Source organism: Tarenaya hassleriana, unplaced genomic scaffold (assembly GCF_000463585.1).
Source record: "Tarenaya hassleriana unplaced genomic scaffold, ASM46358v1 Cleome6, whole genome shotgun sequence".
NCBI classification, from domain to species: Eukaryota; Viridiplantae; Streptophyta; class Magnoliopsida; order Brassicales; family Cleomaceae; genus Tarenaya; species Tarenaya hassleriana.
The window spans coordinates 4,509,578-4,526,912 of NW_010968505.1; the positions used below are offsets into that span (position 1 = coordinate 4,509,578).

The 17,335-nt window shown below is 36.2% G+C and overlaps 4 protein-coding genes and 1 pseudogene across 8 annotated transcripts in view; 1 reads left to right on the forward strand and 4 right to left on the reverse strand.

Annotated features, from left to right (window-relative positions):
* Positions 1 to 779, forward strand: part of LOC104799543 (extensin-2-like) — a 2,767-nt gene extending 1,988 nt beyond the window's left edge. Inside the window, exon 2 of one of the 2 annotated variants that reach the window (XM_010522117.1) lies at positions 3 to 779. In XM_010522117.1, coding sequence (XP_010520419.1) covers positions 3 to 480 — 478 coding nt within the window. In that variant the 3' untranslated portion in view covers positions 481 to 779. The remainder of the gene's footprint in view (positions 1 to 2) is intronic. The other variant, XM_010522118.1, reaches the window with a different exon arrangement.
* Positions 496 to 6,297, reverse strand: LOC104799542 (annotated as a pseudogene).
* A 620-nt stretch (positions 6,298 to 6,917) lies between these two features.
* On the reverse strand, positions 6,918 to 11,482 carry LOC104799544 (fatty acyl-CoA reductase 1-like). Of its 4 annotated transcripts, none has more exons than XM_010522120.2 (10): positions 11,336 to 11,482; positions 10,778 to 10,881; positions 10,476 to 10,681; positions 10,138 to 10,238; positions 9,852 to 10,035; positions 9,585 to 9,755; positions 8,608 to 8,689; positions 7,897 to 8,166; positions 7,608 to 7,738; positions 6,918 to 7,391 (listed from the first exon to the last, which is right to left on the reverse strand). In XM_010522120.2, the coding sequence occupies exons 1-10, from the start codon at positions 11,460 to 11,462 to the stop codon at positions 7,250 to 7,252; spliced, it is 1,518 nt and encodes a 505-aa protein (XP_010520422.1). In that variant the 5' UTR covers positions 11,463 to 11,482; the 3' UTR covers positions 6,918 to 7,249. The 4 variants fall into 4 exon arrangements, with proteins under 4 accessions (XP_010520422.1, XP_010520424.1, XP_010520423.1 ...); XM_010522122.2 differs by having other exon boundaries at positions 9,585 to 9,746; positions 11,336 to 11,481; XM_010522121.2 differs by having other exon boundaries at positions 7,608 to 7,735; positions 11,336 to 11,481.
* Positions 8,810 to 9,541, reverse strand: LOC109116037 (GDSL esterase/lipase At2g40250-like). Its single transcript, XM_019200764.1, has one exon. The coding sequence runs from the start codon at positions 9,506 to 9,508 to the stop codon at positions 8,810 to 8,812; it is 699 nt and encodes a 232-aa protein (XP_019056309.1). The 5' UTR covers positions 9,509 to 9,541.
* Positions 11,483 to 14,330: 2,848 nt separating the features above from the next.
* LOC104799545 (fatty acyl-CoA reductase 3-like) overlaps positions 14,331 to 17,335 on the reverse strand; it is a 3,939-nt gene continuing 934 nt past the window's right edge. Inside the window, exons 3-10 of the mRNA XM_010522124.2 lie at positions 16,711 to 16,913; positions 16,506 to 16,606; positions 16,072 to 16,264; positions 15,791 to 15,952; positions 15,541 to 15,622; positions 15,124 to 15,390; positions 14,883 to 15,010; positions 14,331 to 14,761 (exon numbers count right to left, since the gene is read on the reverse strand). Coding sequence (XP_010520426.1) covers positions 14,587 to 14,761; positions 14,883 to 15,010; positions 15,124 to 15,390; positions 15,541 to 15,622; positions 15,791 to 15,952; positions 16,072 to 16,264; positions 16,506 to 16,606; positions 16,711 to 16,913 — 1,311 coding nt within the window. The 3' untranslated portion in view covers positions 14,331 to 14,586. The remainder of the gene's footprint in view (positions 14,762 to 14,882; positions 15,011 to 15,123; positions 15,391 to 15,540; positions 15,623 to 15,790; positions 15,953 to 16,071; positions 16,265 to 16,505; positions 16,607 to 16,710; positions 16,914 to 17,335) is intronic.

Consider the following 17,335-nt stretch of genomic DNA (forward strand, 5'->3'; position numbering starts at 1 on the left):
AAACCCGAGTACAAGTCTCCACCACCACCTTACGTCTACAACTCTCCACCTCCTCCTCCTTACTACTCTCCCTCACCGAAACCCGAGTACAAAACTCCACCACCACCTTACGTTTACAGTTCTCCACCACCTCCTCCGTACTACTCTCCCTCGCCGAAACCCGAGTACAAATCTCCACCACCACCTTACGTTAGTTCTCCACCACCTCCTCCATACTACTCTCCCTCGCCGAAACCTGAGTACAAGTCTCCACCACCACCTTACGTCTACAACTCTCCACCTCCTCCTCCTTACTACTCTCCCTCACCGAAACCCGCGTACAAATCTCCACCACCACCTTACGTCTACAGTTCACCACCTCCTCCTTACTACTCTCCTTCTCCAAAACCCGAGTACAAGTCTCCACCACCATCGTACGTTTACAGTTCTCCCCCACCCCCAACATACTATTCTCTTTCTCCAAAACCTGAGTACAAATAAGCTCCACCATATGTTAAAAGCTTTGTACCTCATTCAATGTACTCTTCATCTCGATGCCTTGCATACAAGTCTCCATCATCATCATCATCATCATCATCATCATCTGTCGAAGTTGAATAATATGTTACTTTTTAAGCAATTGAATGCACATCGAGTTTTTGTTTTCAACTATTTTTATTTTCAGTTTTGATTCTTTTGACGCGCGGTGTTTTCTGTTGTTATGTTAAGTTACTCACCACTTGGGTGAAGTGTTTGTATTCCTCCGTTTATTTCTCAATGGAAATGTTTGCATTTGTTTATCGAAAGTTGACTTCTATACATTTACTATTATTGATTGGAAAATAAAGGGAAAATAACATATAAATACCTAAACTTTTATGAAAATCCCATATAAATACATGAACTATAAAACTTCCATATAAATACCTGAACTTTTAAAAATCCTATATAAATACAAATACCTAGATTTTTAAAAAATTTCTCAAAAAAATATATATTTCATATATTTTTCAAATAAAATAGGTGATGTCATTAACATATTTTGGATTTATTTGAGAGTTTTTCAGAAGCTTAGGTATTTATGTAGGATTTTAAAAAAGTTAAGGTATTTATATAGAAATTTTATAATTCAGATATTTATTTGGGATTTTTATAAAAATTTAGATATTTATATGCGATTTACCCAAAATTAAAAGTATGGTTCGTTTTGGGATCGATGACACTAGTAACTAGTGGAAAACGAGTGATATCACAAAGTGTTATGGAGAACCATTTGGTATCATTAAAAGAACACACCTCAAGTGTGTGAAATACACAAGAAAATAATTCAAAAAGTATTCAAATTTCGAACCAACCAAAAATAATGAAATTCGTTCTAAATTTCTAACTTTTTGTAAGGGGCATTTGGAGATTTGGTTTGTTATTTGTTCAATTCGAGTCATTTGATAATAGAAAATTTACTTCATTTATAATAATCCGGTTCGGTTTAGGTTTACATTCAATTTTAAAAAACATTCTTTCAAATTCAGTTTTAATATTTGATTCGAATTGATTCAAATTTGTTTATTCAGCTTTCAAAAAAAAAAATAATTGTTCAGAATTTCTTAACGGTTGGATTCGGGGACAGTATTAATTTTTTCAATTCGATCCAGTTAGATTCGAGTTTCAGTTTCAAATCGCCTCGTATCGTATCCCTATGTATCGGAAACCACATGAAGACAAGAGGCAAAAGGGCGAGAAAGCGAACATGAGTGCCAAGGGACGAGACGGCACAAAACAGTGTCACGACGAGGCAAGAGGGCGAGAAGGCGCGATGAGATTTAGAGATTTCTTATAGTTAGGGTTTGGTGGGCGGTTTTTAGAGATTTCTGATTTCACGTGAGGGTTCCGAAAAAAAAAAAAGGGTTTTAAGTATTTCACGTTATCCCTTACCTCACCGTCTGTTCCTCACTCCTCGTATGTCATTTCCGATTCAGGGCAAATCCGTGCTCGATCTGGTAACGCAGAGCCAAGCTCTCGAACACTCATCGCCGTTTCCGCACGAGATCGGGAAATACCATGACCCGTTCTCGGATTCCTTATATAAATAAAGATTTCCAAGTCGGTTAAACAGAAAAGTATCAAAGGCAACAAAACCCGAAGGATCAAGAATAATGATGATATACCTGAACAACAACTGAAAACGGAGATGGCATTTCAAGCTTCAAGCTACCTTTCACAAAGGTATATTGAACCTGCAAGAATTGTAGAAACACCATAAAATCGGAAAGTGCAGAGTACTTCAGCATATCCATATGCACCTCAAACTTGTATAAACATCGCCCGTATATCAGCAAACTCATCAAACCCGCATCAAAAGAGCAACCAAAACAGCGTCCAAACTCATCAAAAGAGCAACCAAAAGCAGTGCTCAGTTGCAACTTACATATCTTCCTCCATAATTCATCAAATTTTCTGTCTCGTTTTCCATTATAGTGATAATAGTTACACCAAAGCCCCAAGCTTTGGTACTTGCATTGGGTATCGGAATCGATTCAAGAGGTTTTATCAGCACTGATTAATGCTTCAAGCTACTTAGAGTGTAAATGGCAACGATGTGATTACTAACACAATGCAGAGACTAAACATACCAAGGGCAAAGATTTTCAGGTACCAAAAATGATGAAAGTACCGAAGAAGCAAAATTATCTACCTGATGCCTGTCTTTCCATTTTTGGAAAAAACTGCTCCCTAATAGTTCAAAAATGTGATCTCTCATTTCATCATTCGTCACAAGCAAACACTCGAGCTTAACAGCAGCATAGAGCCAGTACCTGGAACCAAAGACTATATGCCATATCGATAAACTATGAGAAGAGAATCCACCGAAAACATCAAACGAGAAGCATGAATTCATACGGATGGCAGTCATACCAATCATCATTTGAACCAGGTGGTGTGGCATACAATATGCCATTACTAATCCATTCTTCAATCAACTTTCGATGTGAAGAATTCTCCAAAAGTGTTTGGACTCGTTTCTTGTGCAAGAATACAAGTGGCCATTTGTTACCACTTTTGTGATAGAGTTCCTTCACCACAGCTTCGAGCTGCGCTATTGCAAGTGTACATTGCCAATATCACACATAAGTACTTGAAAAGCTCTGGGTAAATTAAGAAAGAGAAATAAGTAATGCGACAATACCTGTGGAAGACTGAAACCGCCATCAGCAAAATTTTGTTGGTAGAGTCCAATATTGGCTCCATCGAGTATAGCTTCATAATCACCATTTTTTTCCAGCAAGAGATAGATAAGCAACATTCAACCAAAAATACAGAGAACAGACAGACAGAATCATTATTTCGAGTTTAACAAGTCTGATTACAGAACCCATAAAAGTTCACTTTCTTTTCTTTTTCTTATCGCGCTTTTCAGTCAATACAGATAAAGATCTCCAACCCACATTAAAACCATACCAAAAAAAAAAAGATATGCGGCTTTCTAATTCAAGAGAAGGAGCATGAACATATACCGACAAAAAATTATACAACATCAACGTCAACATCGCCTTAATCCCAAATTTATTTGGGGGTCGACCATATGAATTCTTCATTTCCACTCAATTCGGTTTTGAGTCAGCTCTTCAGTAATCTTAGGTCAACCCCTCCCTTTTCTCTTCACCCCCATTTTTATGCTCTCCACTTAGGAACATCTATCGGCATACGTTGTACATGCCCAAACCATTTTAAACGCTCATTTCTTAACCTCTCTTTTATACCTATTACTCATATTTCCTCTCTAATATTCTCATTCTAATTATATCCATCCGACGAAAAAATTATACATGATAAGAAAAATTAACAATGTAAAACTAATACAGAATTAGAAACTTTTATTGCACATGAATATCCAAGCAGTTGAGCTTACTATGAAGAGTTATCGAACTTTACTAATAACTTACAATGCCAAAACCAGTATATAACACAAGCAAAAAGGAAACCGAAAATAATATTTCATCACTCACTTGGAACTCACTGAAGTCCACTTTCATCTCATCTGAATTCATGATTCATCTTTGCCTTCCTCTCAATAGCCAAAGCTGCCAAAGAATCCGCACATTTCTTTGTCTCTACCTCATTTGTATCAACACAAGCCAATTTGTGAGAAGACACCTCAAACATTTTCCAGTCGTGCTCACATCTCCTCTCTTCAGTGTCCACTTTCCCTTCCTAACCCACCCATGTCCATGCCACCCACCCCCATTCTTTGACACGACTTCTCTAAGCAATCCCATATCACTACCGACACCATTGTCACCGACCTCACTCGCTCTCTCACTACAAAACCATTCCTTGATGATTTTACCGTTTCCTCACTAACGACACCAACAAATTCCCTCAATTTATGTAAATATCTGTAAAGCTTACTCTCTTGCAATGTAACAGAGCTTACCTTCAGCAAAGCCGAGATCTCTGCCTCCTCCAACGTCACCCCTGAAGAATCCATGTGTTCCTCCACTTCATAGGCCTTTTCGGCCTCCAGTTTCTCACAGAAACAAAGCAATACAGGAGAATATGTCCTCAGACGTGGTGTGGATCCCCCACCCGCAACCATGTCCCTCACAAGCTTGAAAGCATAATCGCCATCACCTTTGGCCGCAGCGAGCCGAACCATTGCAGTTATGGAGGCCTCCTTAGGAGTTATCCCGGAGGGACCATACGGTCAAATATCTCGAAGCCACGATCAATGGCTAGGGTTTTGAGCTAGGGATCGGTCACAGAGGCAGAGCAGAGGTAAAGAAGGGTCTGAAAGTGCTGCTGCCCAATATGGACATTTCCAGCAGCATCGAACAGAGCCACGGCGGCTCTGAGGTCCTTGGATTTGGAACAAGTATTGAGATTGACAAGGAGACTCGTCTCTGGATTGTGTTTTGCCTTCTTCCTTTTATTGGGTTCCGAGGGGCTCTCGTCATGGTGACGAACTCGATGTTGATCTGCAGCAGTCATGGAATCAAACCGTCGGCAAGATGAACAAAGAGACCCTAAAACCCTTTCACAAGTCACTTGCAGTATTTATCAGATCTTTGGATTGTGTTTTGCCTTCTTCCTTTTATTGGGTTCCGAGGGGCTCTCGTCATGGTGACGAACTCGATGTTGATCTGCAGCAGTCATGGAATCAAACCGTCGGCAAGATGAACAAAGAGACCCTAAAACCCTTTCACAAGTCACTTGCAGTATTTATCAGATCTTTCCCGTATCTCAAAAGCATCACTGTAACAAAGAAAACTCATGACTTTGTATCCACATTCAATACCCAACAGAAAAGAGAAAATCAAGCATAAACAATACGGAATCAAATTAAACTTGTGCCTTCATGAACTTGTAAAACCGAACACCGTCTTGATCGATATAACTTTCATTGTCTTCAACCTTGGAACTTTTACAAACTAACAGTTAAAGCAGGAAGCTTTCAATAGACTTGCCATGAAAATAATTTTAGAGGTTCTGGAACACCATTGTTGAAAGCTTATATGGTAGATGTTCAAAAAAACTCTTTTTCTAATTACTAGTTTGTAAGAGGTCACTATTTTCAGTTACGTGGTTCGATTGGATTCTCCTCAGAGACATTGTGAACAAGGAACAAAATCAGGCAGACCAGAGAACCAATCAATAAATTATCTCTTGCCGGTCCACAGTCTGACAACATATGCATATATGCAAAGCCATACCGTCCATCTCGGAAACAAGTTGCAGCAATGACCTAAACCAATGCTAGACTATATCCTCCAACTACGAAGTCCACGATTCCTACATATAATCCCAGATTTTCGTAAGGCTGTATGATTGACGTTATCCAATGCTGAAATGTAATAGTAAGTTTTTTTTTATAATCTGGAAGTTCCCCGTGCCAAAGGCCCGACAATATCTCCTTAAAGATAGGAAAACCCATGTGAATGCCTCCCTAACTCGGACCCGGGTTGGGAAATGTAATATAAGTTAGTCTGAACTTCTAAACATTTAATAAAACCAAACCGAACTACCATCACGTTGAAATCGTCGAAGTCACAGAAGAAAAACAGAATCAGAAACAAGAAAGCAGAACGAAATCGTCGAAATTAACGATAAGCAGATCATGTTCGATTCATCAAAAGAAAGCAAAACACATAAGCAAAAAATAAAAAAGCAGAACAGAAGCAGAAGAAAAATCATGGAAATCGCACAAGCGGAAGAGAAATCGTTGAATCGTACCTGAGCTTGACGGTGGCGAACAGCGGCCGACGAATCGATGGAGACAGGCTAAGAAATCGCGAGAAGCGCAAAAGGGGAAGAAAGAAAAAATTAGGGTTTGGGCTCGCAACTCGGTTGCTGTAGGTTCCCAACGGATCAAAAGTATTTGAACCAACGGTCAAACTCATAGTTAACTCGCGAACCTGAGCTTGTTATAATGGGCTGAAGGGCCCAATAATTTTGGGTTCATGAACAAATAATCTTGGTTGGCCCACGAAGCCTGTTAGATATCAACGATATCAACCTTTTCATTTCATTCCGTATTTTTTAGGAAAATTCTTTAAAAATACATTAAAACTCTTGAATAAATAGACTGATTCTTATTAAATGTTTGATATAAATTTATGATTTTTTAGATATTATTGTACATACACCGAAATAATAATGATGTTAAATTATATTGAACGAATGTTTAGTATATAGATATTTCGAGCATTGTAAATTGGCTTATTGTTCTTAAAATATAGATATTTCAATTCCGGTGAAAATTTGGTAATATTTTGAAATTTCTTACACTTATATGAATTCACTTATATATTTATTAAAGAATATATAAGTTGACAAATTATGATATATATATATATATATACATATATATATTATTTGCATTTTATTTTGTATCCTTCAATACCATTATCCCGAAAACAATAGTACTATTTTTGGAAAATTCATCAATGAATTGAAATAATCAATAGGCAATAAGTTTACAATAGATAATTCGGGAAGTAATTTAGGTGATATATAGAAAATGATTGCAAAATCGATACAACAATATCACTATAACACTAATGCACCGGATCTTATCAGAACTCCGCAGGTAAGCGCGTGGGGAGGGGCATTCACCTGGGTTTCCTCGATCCTCTGGGAAATGTAGTCAGGCCAAAGGCCCGGTGAACTTCCGGATTATAAAAAAAAAAAAACAATATCACTATATATATTATCAATGTAACATTGATTGATTTGTATAAAATAATGATTCATGTTTTTATTTTCTTTTGTAAATCTATTTTTTTAGCACATGAGTGATGACACCAGGAATATGTGTGTTTATCATATAGTCTTCCCAATCAATACATTTGGGATCGAAATTGAACAATTCCTCCTTCCTCTCCAGTCGTAGTCTTTGACTGTTTATATCATCAAATCTGCATAAAAAAAATTAAAAAATTAAATAAAAATATTAATCAACAAAAAAATATAACTTAATATTTAATGATGTTAACCTAATCCAAAGTATAAAAATAATTCAGTTTTCTTGAAATAGCAATTTCTTCCCTATTTTGGATAAAAAAAATATATATATATTTAGAGGTACAAAATAAATAAATAAATAATTTAAAAAGCTTGATATCACTACATACATGCCCTTGAAGAGTACGTAAGGCTTGTAAAGCTCTATCATTCTCATCACCAATCTGATCTTGCGGTCGAGTTCTTCATATTTGTCTCCATATCGCCGGGGGTAAATTACATTAATCAACCATAACAACTGCTATAAATTAAAACAATTAGTGATAAAATATTACAACAACAAAAAAAATTTCAAAAAGGGGGGAAAAACGAGTCGAAGAAAGTTAAGAGATTTTTAGCGAAATTTCCAAAAAGTAAGGGGTCAGTTCTCTAATATTAGAAAACTTAAAATTTGTGAACCTGCAAAGGAAGCTTGTAACATAGGGTCACGAAGAGGGTGAAGCGAGCCATAGTCGATAGGATAGTGAAGTGGGAAACTACGACGGGCGAGCCATCACGGCCGATCAAAGGGTTTTTGCGGAAGTATCGAGCGGCAAACTCAGGAAGCTGTCGTAAAATGAACGGATTTTGGCAAGATGAACCGACATGGTACACCATATGAGCCTCGGGATCGCCCTTATGCGCAGCCGCGGCCACAACCATAGCGTTCGCCACCATATCTACCGGTATCTATATATGTCGTTTTCTAATAGTTAGATAACTTACAATCCAGAAAATAACTTTTTTTTTTATGAAACAAAAAATAACTTCGTTGAAGGCACTAATTATAATATTACTACTATAGTGACATTGAACGATATAATATATATATGTGTATGTGTGTGTGTGTGTTTATATATAAAGTAATGAATTGAGTTGGTGAAGAGATATAAATGTATATGGGTGAACGTTGAAAATTATGGGAGGCCCTTGCCCTATTGTAAGTGCTGCCGTACTTGTACGGACCACCGTTTGTGGCCAATGTTTGAACAATTTGTTTGATTTTTTTTTACTAAAAAGAGCGTTTCCACGAGAAGGTGGTCGGTCCATTTTATTTCATATTTGTTGCTACATATATTTTCACGAGACTTAGCTATCAGAAGGAACGGCATGCACTAAAACTGTACTCACAAGATCAAAGACGGAGTTCGGATCACCAAGAAAGCACTTGAGCTTCCCTTTTCCATACGCTACGATCACGCTGTCGATGGTTCTGTACGTACCCGATAACCCACGTAAACCAATATATATATATATATATAAGTATATTTGAGAATATTATTATCAGTATTTTTAACCTTACCCTATCATATTTTTCAAACCGAGTCAATTGCTACGTAAGTAAATATGTGTAATATATAAATAAATAAAATAAATCAAATATATATGGAGCATTTAGTTTGACGTAAAGTACCTTGATAACACCTTCGAGTTTGTTCAACAAGGAATCTTGATAATTGGAAACCGACTTAAATCCTCCGAAAGGTTGATCGTAGAGATTAATGGTCATGTCATTAGTGCCCACACTAATCACGAACAAAGCGTTACTAATCACCCGATTAGTCTCCCCATCTCCCACCGCCTTCTTCATCTTTCCGACAGCCTCATCGAAGTAAGTCAACTCTTTGTCCATTGTCAAAGCCGACGACAACCTCGCCGTCCGGTCGTCTAAACCGGTCCCCGCCGAGGCAAAGCTGACTCCGGTCAATAAGTCACCGGGTTGGACCGTGGGGTCGAGGTAAGCAGGCAATGTGGGCTTGAGACCAAGAAACGATGCCAGGAAATCGGTGGTGAGTTTTCCATTGGAGAATCTTCCGGTGGAAAGTTTCCCCGGAAAATCTATTCCGTACGGAGAATGGTTTCCCCGGAAAATGGTAGGAATGTAATTATTGTTGCCGGGATCCACCGTGGAGTCGCCGAAGACGAAAAGGGCGGTAACCGGTGGAGAAGGTGATGCATGTGATTGGTAGGAGAACAGGAGAAGAGTGAAGAACGTAAGAACGGTGGTGATTTTGCGACTAGGGTTCATCATTGTTTTAGATTAGGGTTAATTAATCATGAAATTTTGATCTAATTTCGTGGGAGATTAGTGGATATATATAATTTACCTCAAACCTTCAATCCAACCAGGAAATGGTTCTGAGAAAGTGCTCGTGATCATCGAGGGACGCACGATGACAAGAGGCATGCTTCCTCTGTTATCCCCCAAAAGCATCTCCCCCATTGCTTTGGTGAACACGTACGTGTTTGGCCATCCATGAAGCCTTGCCCTAATCAATCTCGATCGTTTCGCTCGATTTCAATGGCATGGAAGGAAACCGAATACACATTCGGTCGGTCGATATATATAGAGTGGTGACAAGGGGCGTGCGTACCTTTTCATTCCGAGATCTTTCAACGAGTCCGCAGTTTCGTCCTCTGAACAATCTCGATTGTGGAGTTCTTTCAATGTTCGCCTCATCAACTCCATTTCCGCGTTTATGTCTAATTTTCCGTTTCCGTTAAGAGTCTCTAATGATTTCTCTAGTAACAGTCCCGACTTCTCTCCGCAAACATAAGCTAGAGAAAAAAAAAAAGTACCGGTTTAGTAACTATACGATATGAAAAATACGTATCCGTATGTGCGCTTTTCGTTAACCGAAAATCAGAAAGATCACTCGCCGGTTGAGACATGGAGAAGCAACTGTGGTTTCACGCAATTTTTGGCGAAGTTCAGGACATTGAGAGCGCCGAATGTATTGATGCCAAGAGCAATGTCATATCTTTTTTACGTAGAAAGATCAAAGATTGAAAGGGGAAAAAGGTTAGAGTTCATATATATATATATATGTATGTATGTATTCTTTAACAAAAACTGTATGAAATGGAAGATTCCTAAACAATATCATTAATGTCATGAACATCGATCTTCAAATGGTTTCGAATGTTCCACGTGACTAACTCGGGAAGAAATTAATATCGGTTATTCATCCCTCGGTCCATATATATACAGGACGCACCTTTCATCGAAATTCGTATTGCCAGCTACATTCACGACGACATCGATATGTTCCCACATCTGTTGTCTGAGATCAAAGTCGTCAACTCCTAGATCATCCATCGAGATGTCACCGGGGACCGGTACGACTTTTTCCGACACAAACTTGTTCAGATTTTCGTCGCCGAGATCCTTTTTCAATACCCTAAACAGATCTTTCTCAAGGACCTGCGGTTATAATGTAAAAAAACCCAGTTTTAAAAATGGTAATTATCATTTATATAACACAATGCGATGAAGTATTTCGATTGATTAGTTAGTTACCTCAATGCGTAAGCGTTGCATGGCCGATTCCTTAGTTGGGGCCCTAACGAGTAGGTAAAGCTTCTTCACGTTTGGTTGCACCCTCAGGATTTTCTCCACGAACACTATTTATTAGGGTTCAAATCAAAATATCATCCAAAAATTAAAAATAATTTCATAAAAGTATGATTAGTGATCGTTTATATAGCACTTTAACATGAAATAGTTCGAATCTTACGTCTCCAAGATCCTAAATCTATTGAATGATATAGCCTATCTCCACAGCATGGATCTTGCATTAATAAACATCAACTCCGTACACTTTGAAGATTCAAAGAACTCGATGACATCAATATATATACATAATTATATATATATATATATATATACATATATATTATACACATGTTTTATATTTTAATACCTAAATGACTCGAAAAAACATCACAAACGGATTGCTTTATTTTACACCTATAATAATAAAACAAACTTATTTTCAAAAATTTCCATGAACTATACGTGATCTTAATATTAGTTTAGGGTTATTAACAGATCGAAAATAAAAAATTAAGGTCGTACCCTTTGCAAGGAAACCCGAAGCCCCCGTGACGAGGATCGTCTTGTTATGGAGAAATTGAACACAATTGGGTTCCATTGTTAGCTCAATGAAGAAATAAGAGATATGAAATGGAAGGTTTGGGGGCATACAAGAGACATTGATCTAAAGGGGTTTATATAGATACATTGAAGTGAAGACTTGTATTTGTATACATTGTCGGTCCACCACGTTAGTTATCTAGAATCCGTACCTACAATCATTAGGAAATATATATGATAAAACAAAATAAAAAATAATTTCTCTCACCGTCCAAGAAACGTACCGAAATTCCATCTTTCCGGGCTACAATATTCGGTTCGACGAATCGTTTAGCAATGTAATGAGATTGAACCGGGTTTGGTTTAGAACGGTTATGTACGAATTTAGCGGTTTCCATTGAGTTTTGCTAGCTTTTATGAGTTTGGTTTGTCAAGAAATAAATTCGATTGAAAATAATTTAAATGGAATTAGCTTCTATTCAAATTTGGTGGGAAGCCGACCTAATCTGCCCCACCTATATACGCCCTAGCATTGTATTCTGTAATTTGTTATATTTAATAATTTAATAATTTAGAATGTGAACATTTATTCCCCGAGAACATAATAAATAACAACATTTATGAAATATACAAATAAAATTATATTGTTAATGTTATAAAAAAAAAACTTTACAATATGATTAAAAAAATATAAAAACAATGGAAAAGGTCTCTAAATGAAAGAACTAAAGTTTTTTTCATGGAAATAACAAAACACTAAATCTAAAATTGGAGTTATATAATAGAGATCCAAAATTGTCAACAAAGACACCCGTTACAACAAAAAATGCCAAAAAGATGGCCAAATGAAAACTGAAAATGAGTTAAAGCCCAAAAACACGAATTTTTAAATCGAAATTTTATTAGAATTATATTCATTTTAAAATTGAACTGATTTTTAACCTGTAACCCCCTACTAATCGGTCCAACTCATCATACAATACATAATCCGTCCAAATTTTATTAGAATTACTAAACAATCATTGCGTTCCAATCATGATTCAAAATTTAATATTGTGTGAAAAAAATGGCAAAGAGATAAACAATCTCGAAACTGTTACAACTTACAAATTGACGAAATTTAGTTTTGTCTTATGTTTTGGGCAAATGTCTTGTCCGTGAAACATGTAATTTCAAATATTTTTCGTGAAAGAAAACACATAATCTCATTAGGAAGATTTACGGGGGCATGATACAATGTTAGAGATCTTTCCCGAATCTAACTCATTACATTTAAAAAAATAAAAATAAAACCCAATAACACATTATTATATCAGAATCAAATTCAATCTGAAAATTGATTGTGTATCAAGCGCTTTATGTATAGACTAATTTAATTCAAATTAAATTTGAATTCGATGTAAAAACAATTGAACAAAATTTAATAGATTTTTTAACATACATAATTTTTTTTATAAAACTAAAATACCCAAAATCCAAAAATAAAATAAATATAATTTTATTCTAATAATGGAAACTGGAAATATTAAAGTTTTTTTTTTTTGCTATAAAAATAAGAAAAAAAATTTACAACTCTAAATTAAATAATTAATAACCTAACGTATTTTTTTCCTCCGATTATCTCTCTCTTCCTTTGTGTTCTAGAAAAAAAAAACTCTAATTAATAGTGTTGGTTACATGTTGTTAATTGCAGTCTAATCCTTTTTATGCAGAGCTTACCCTTCGAACAAGAGAAAAATATTTGTGAAAAAAAAAAGAAAAAAGAGAAAAATATCCTGAATTATATTTTGAGAAAATCAAAGCAGGTGGGGGTCGGCACCTTTGATTTTTGACTTACTGGTTAGACATTTAAGGAGTGATAAAGTTAAAATTGGACACACCACGAAAACCCACGTTTAATTCGCTCATGCCACATGTCGGACCAAAAAGAGATTAAAAAAAATACTACAAAAAAACAATATTTTTAAAATAATTATTATTTTTTTCTCAGTAAATGTGATGTTCATGAACAAGTGACTTGATGATTCAAGGAAAGCTGCCGAATCATGTGATATATGCTTCGGGAAGGACATCAACGTTAGGCTTGTGACAGTTTTATTATTTTTTTTCTATAATAATCTTTTAAAAAATAACAATGATTTGATAATGTTAAGGGTTTGATAATATACAAGATTTTGAAAAAATAGGATTCGATTAGATTAACGCAAAAATGGGTTAAAATGGAATTAACTCTAGATTAAAAAGGAAACTTCACGTTTTTTTAATTTAGTGAATACGTCTAATAAGATTGTATTCAAAAGCTAAAGCTATAATTTTCAAGTAACCTACAAAATCTTGACTAAATCTCTAGATGAGTACACATTCAACTTTTTAACGTGTCAAATCAAATTTCATGTGGGAATCCTTAACATTTAATGATGTTGATAAATATGGATGGATCGAACTAAAACGCATTGATTAGTAATTAATGGGGTTAAATCCTAACCCATCTAGGACCGTTAATAAAGAAAAACACGTTGATTGAATCCATATCTAGTTAGTAATGGGTCCATTAATTAAACCCAACCATATTGACATTACTCTTTATCTCATGTTATTCAACATGACCCAAGTATGGGTATTACCTTACCCTTATCACACTCTAACAATTTAACTACCAATTTAAGTTTATAAATTGAGATTATTCGTGATTTGGATTTAAAGATCTAACAAATATATATATATATATATATATATATATATATATATATATGACATAAATACAAAAATATTACTTACATTTATTGATAATCACTAAAATATCTGTAATTTTTATTTCAAATTTTAAAATATTTCTGAGTATTACTATAAAAAAGTTATTTTTAAATTATGAGGGATATCGGATGTCTAAATATACTCGAATATTTTTTTAGATTGTTACAAACGAAACTACGTACGTACGTATGTATGTATGTATGTACTCATGATCATGCATGGATCAGCCACGTAACAAACCACGTGATAATATTTTTATTTTCATACATGGATCAGCCACAAACCGGCTCCACCATCTTATTCTCTGATCCTTACATAACCACATTATACATACTCAGTCCCCATCCTCTACGTACGTACGTAGCCCTTCGTCACAACACATGCATCACTTATTATCAGTTTCATTCTTCGATATACATTACATATAATATCTTATTTTGTTGAAAGAATGAAACTCCAAAGCAAAAGATCTTACGCTTTTAGATTTGAATTCCAACGAAATCATTGGAAACGTATTTAACCAGCCCGGGAATATGGGTTTTCAGAAAATAATCTTCCCAATTGATGATCTTTGGATCCAAGTAGAACACATCCTTCTCTACTCCCGTCTCCGACGCCGTCCTTCGCAGTTTTTCCGCATTCGTATCATCGAATCTGCCATATATATATATATATATACATACGTATATTCCGATTAGTACTGTAATCAATGCGATGAATCTCATGCCGGACCGAATTCTAACCAAGAACTGTTAAGAGTAAGAAACGGACTTACACTCCGTAGAAGAAAAGGTAAGGTCTATAAAGATCGGCAAGCCTCATTACGAAATCGATCCTCCTGTTGAAATCTCTACATTTCTTTTCGAATAATTTGCACAACACCAGGTTTATCAATTCCAATACCTGAAATAAATTAAAAAACAAAAAACAATGACCATACCGATGAAAATATCATACCAAACCGGTTCATTTAAAAAAAAAAATAATCTAAAACATGAACCGGAAATTGGTCTCACCTTCAAGGGGATTTGGTAACGTATGGCCATGTATCTATAGAAACTAGGCATTGAACTCAGAATCTTGAGTTCACCCACGTGAACCGGCTTCCCTTCTTTATCGATCCACGGTTTGGCAGTGAAATACCAATATCCGAAATCCAGCAACTTGGAATTTTTTAGCGTGTTTGTAGCCGATGAACCGATATGGTATATTACTTGGCTCGGTTTACCGGCTTGAGCTACCATGGATACTAATATCGAATTCACCACCATATCTCCGGGTATCTGTTTGAAGAAATTAAAAAAAAAATATTGGCGAATGTTGATCGTTTTAAAAGTTCAGGGCCTAATTGAGATATTCCAAAATGATCAAGGATATTCTTACAAATGACACGAGTCTAATTGACTTCAAGCAAAGATTTGATGTGTACTTACGATGTCCGAAATTGCGTCGAGGCCGACAAGGAAGGATGTGATTTTGCCTTGACCATATCCAATGGGTATATTATCGGCCGCCCTGTCAGAAAATTATTTTATACAATTACGCTCCAAAAAGGAAAAAAAAGTCTAAATTCAGCCCCAAAACTTGAAACTGGATACATTTGCCCCAAAACTTCTGGGAATTTCCTTCAATATCAGAGATCGGTGGCCTCTGAATAAACTTAATTGAAGAAGAAGGAGATACCTAAATCCTTCTGTCCAGCCGGGGAAGGGCTCTTTGAAAGTGCTTGTAATAATAGTGGGACGAAGAATCACAACGGCAACATTTTCCCGTTTCGCCCCTATCAACATTTCCCCCATCGCCTTTGTAAACACGTACGTGTTCGGCCATCCGTACATCCTTGCCCTACACATTCGCGCGAACAACGTCGCAATCGCAATCGCAATCGCAAACGCAAAACGCAAAAAGCAAACGGGAAATGCAAGTGTAGTTTTTAGAAAGCTAATTATGTACATGATACGAACCTAGAGAGTCCCAAATCCTTCATGGCTCGAGTGATAGTCCCAGGTGATGCTCCCGTGGCTCGGAGTTCCTCGAGCTTCTCTTCCGCTAAGTTCTTTTCATGGTCGATGTCCAGACCGCCTTTCCCGTTCAACGTCTGACCAACGTGGTACGGCGTCTCTCTTATCACTCCCGATCTTTCCCCGCACACATAAGCTATACATACATACATATATACACATGTTAGAAGTAGTTCCAAATAATTGTTTGTATTCGATGAAAATATGAGATCCTGGACCTAATGTACATGCATGGATGTATTGAAGTGCATTTTTCGTCAACACAATACCGAGTTCTTGGAACTTATTAGTTGTATTGAATCTACTTGTTAATTAGTGCATACGTATAGTATATATAGATATGAAACATATATATATATATATAGGTGTATATGTACCTGTAGATACATGCACAAGCACTTTAACCTTGGCACATTTCTTGGCAAAGTTCAAGACATGGGCAGAACCCAATGCGTTGGTCCCAAGTGCAACATCATATCTAACGATCGATCCAAAGCTTTTAATATTAAAAAAATGATATATATATATAGAACGACACATTGATATGAACGTATAAGTGTGTGTCTACACACACACACACACCTCTCATTAAAATTAGTAGTAGCAGCCATGTTGACGATGACATCGAGTTCATGGATCATGTCAAGGGCCAACTTGGAGTCTTGAAGACCCAAATCCTCAAAGGAGATGTCTCCAACCACAAGCTTGACTTTTTCTGATATCAAGGGAATTAGATTTGGACCGTACTTCTCCTTCACCACCCCGAACAATTCATTCCCCAAAATCTGTATACATCAAATACAGACATTAACATCAAATGTGATACAGATATATAGCCCAATTAGCGTTATGCCCGAATCTATTTAGAGTCGTTAGCTCACATGAAATCAATAGATATTTATATTCTTATAGAAATGGGTGGACTCCATAGATTATATATAATGTGCTATCAAATTAGATTTAGATTAAAAGTGTTGATCCAAAATATTATTAGAAATATCCTAACGCTAGTTTCTATAATCCTTCACAAATTTAGTAAGTCCTCGTGAACACTTTTACATACACATATTCAATTTACCATAACCTGTAACAGGGACAACACGCAAAGAATGTCCGTTAAGAACAAAAGAGAGGCTCGCCCGTTAAGAACCTTTTGTTTCAGACAGAGGATTTCGGTTCTGCTGGTTTAGCGTGAACCGAGGATCGA

What these genes read in the sequence shown, in the direction of transcription:
- LOC109116037 (XM_019200764.1), bottom strand. Translation starts at nt 9,508, where the DNA reads ATGATGAACCCTAGTCGCAAAATCACCACCGTTCTTACGTTCTTCACT.
- LOC104799544 (XM_010522120.2), bottom strand. Translation starts at nt 11,462, where the DNA reads ATGCCCCCAAACCTTCCATTTCATATCTCTTATTTCTTCATTGAGCTA. An exon ending in GCTTCTCCATGTCTCAACCG is followed by an intron (nt 10,036 to 10,137) that starts GCGAGTGATCTT and finishes TTTTTTCTCTAG; the next exon opens with CTTATGTTTGCGGAGAGAAG. An exon ending in AAAGATCTCGGAATGAAAAG is followed by an intron (nt 9,756 to 9,851) that starts GTACGCACGCCC and finishes GAAACGATCGAG; the next exon opens with ATTGATTAGGGCAAGGCTTC.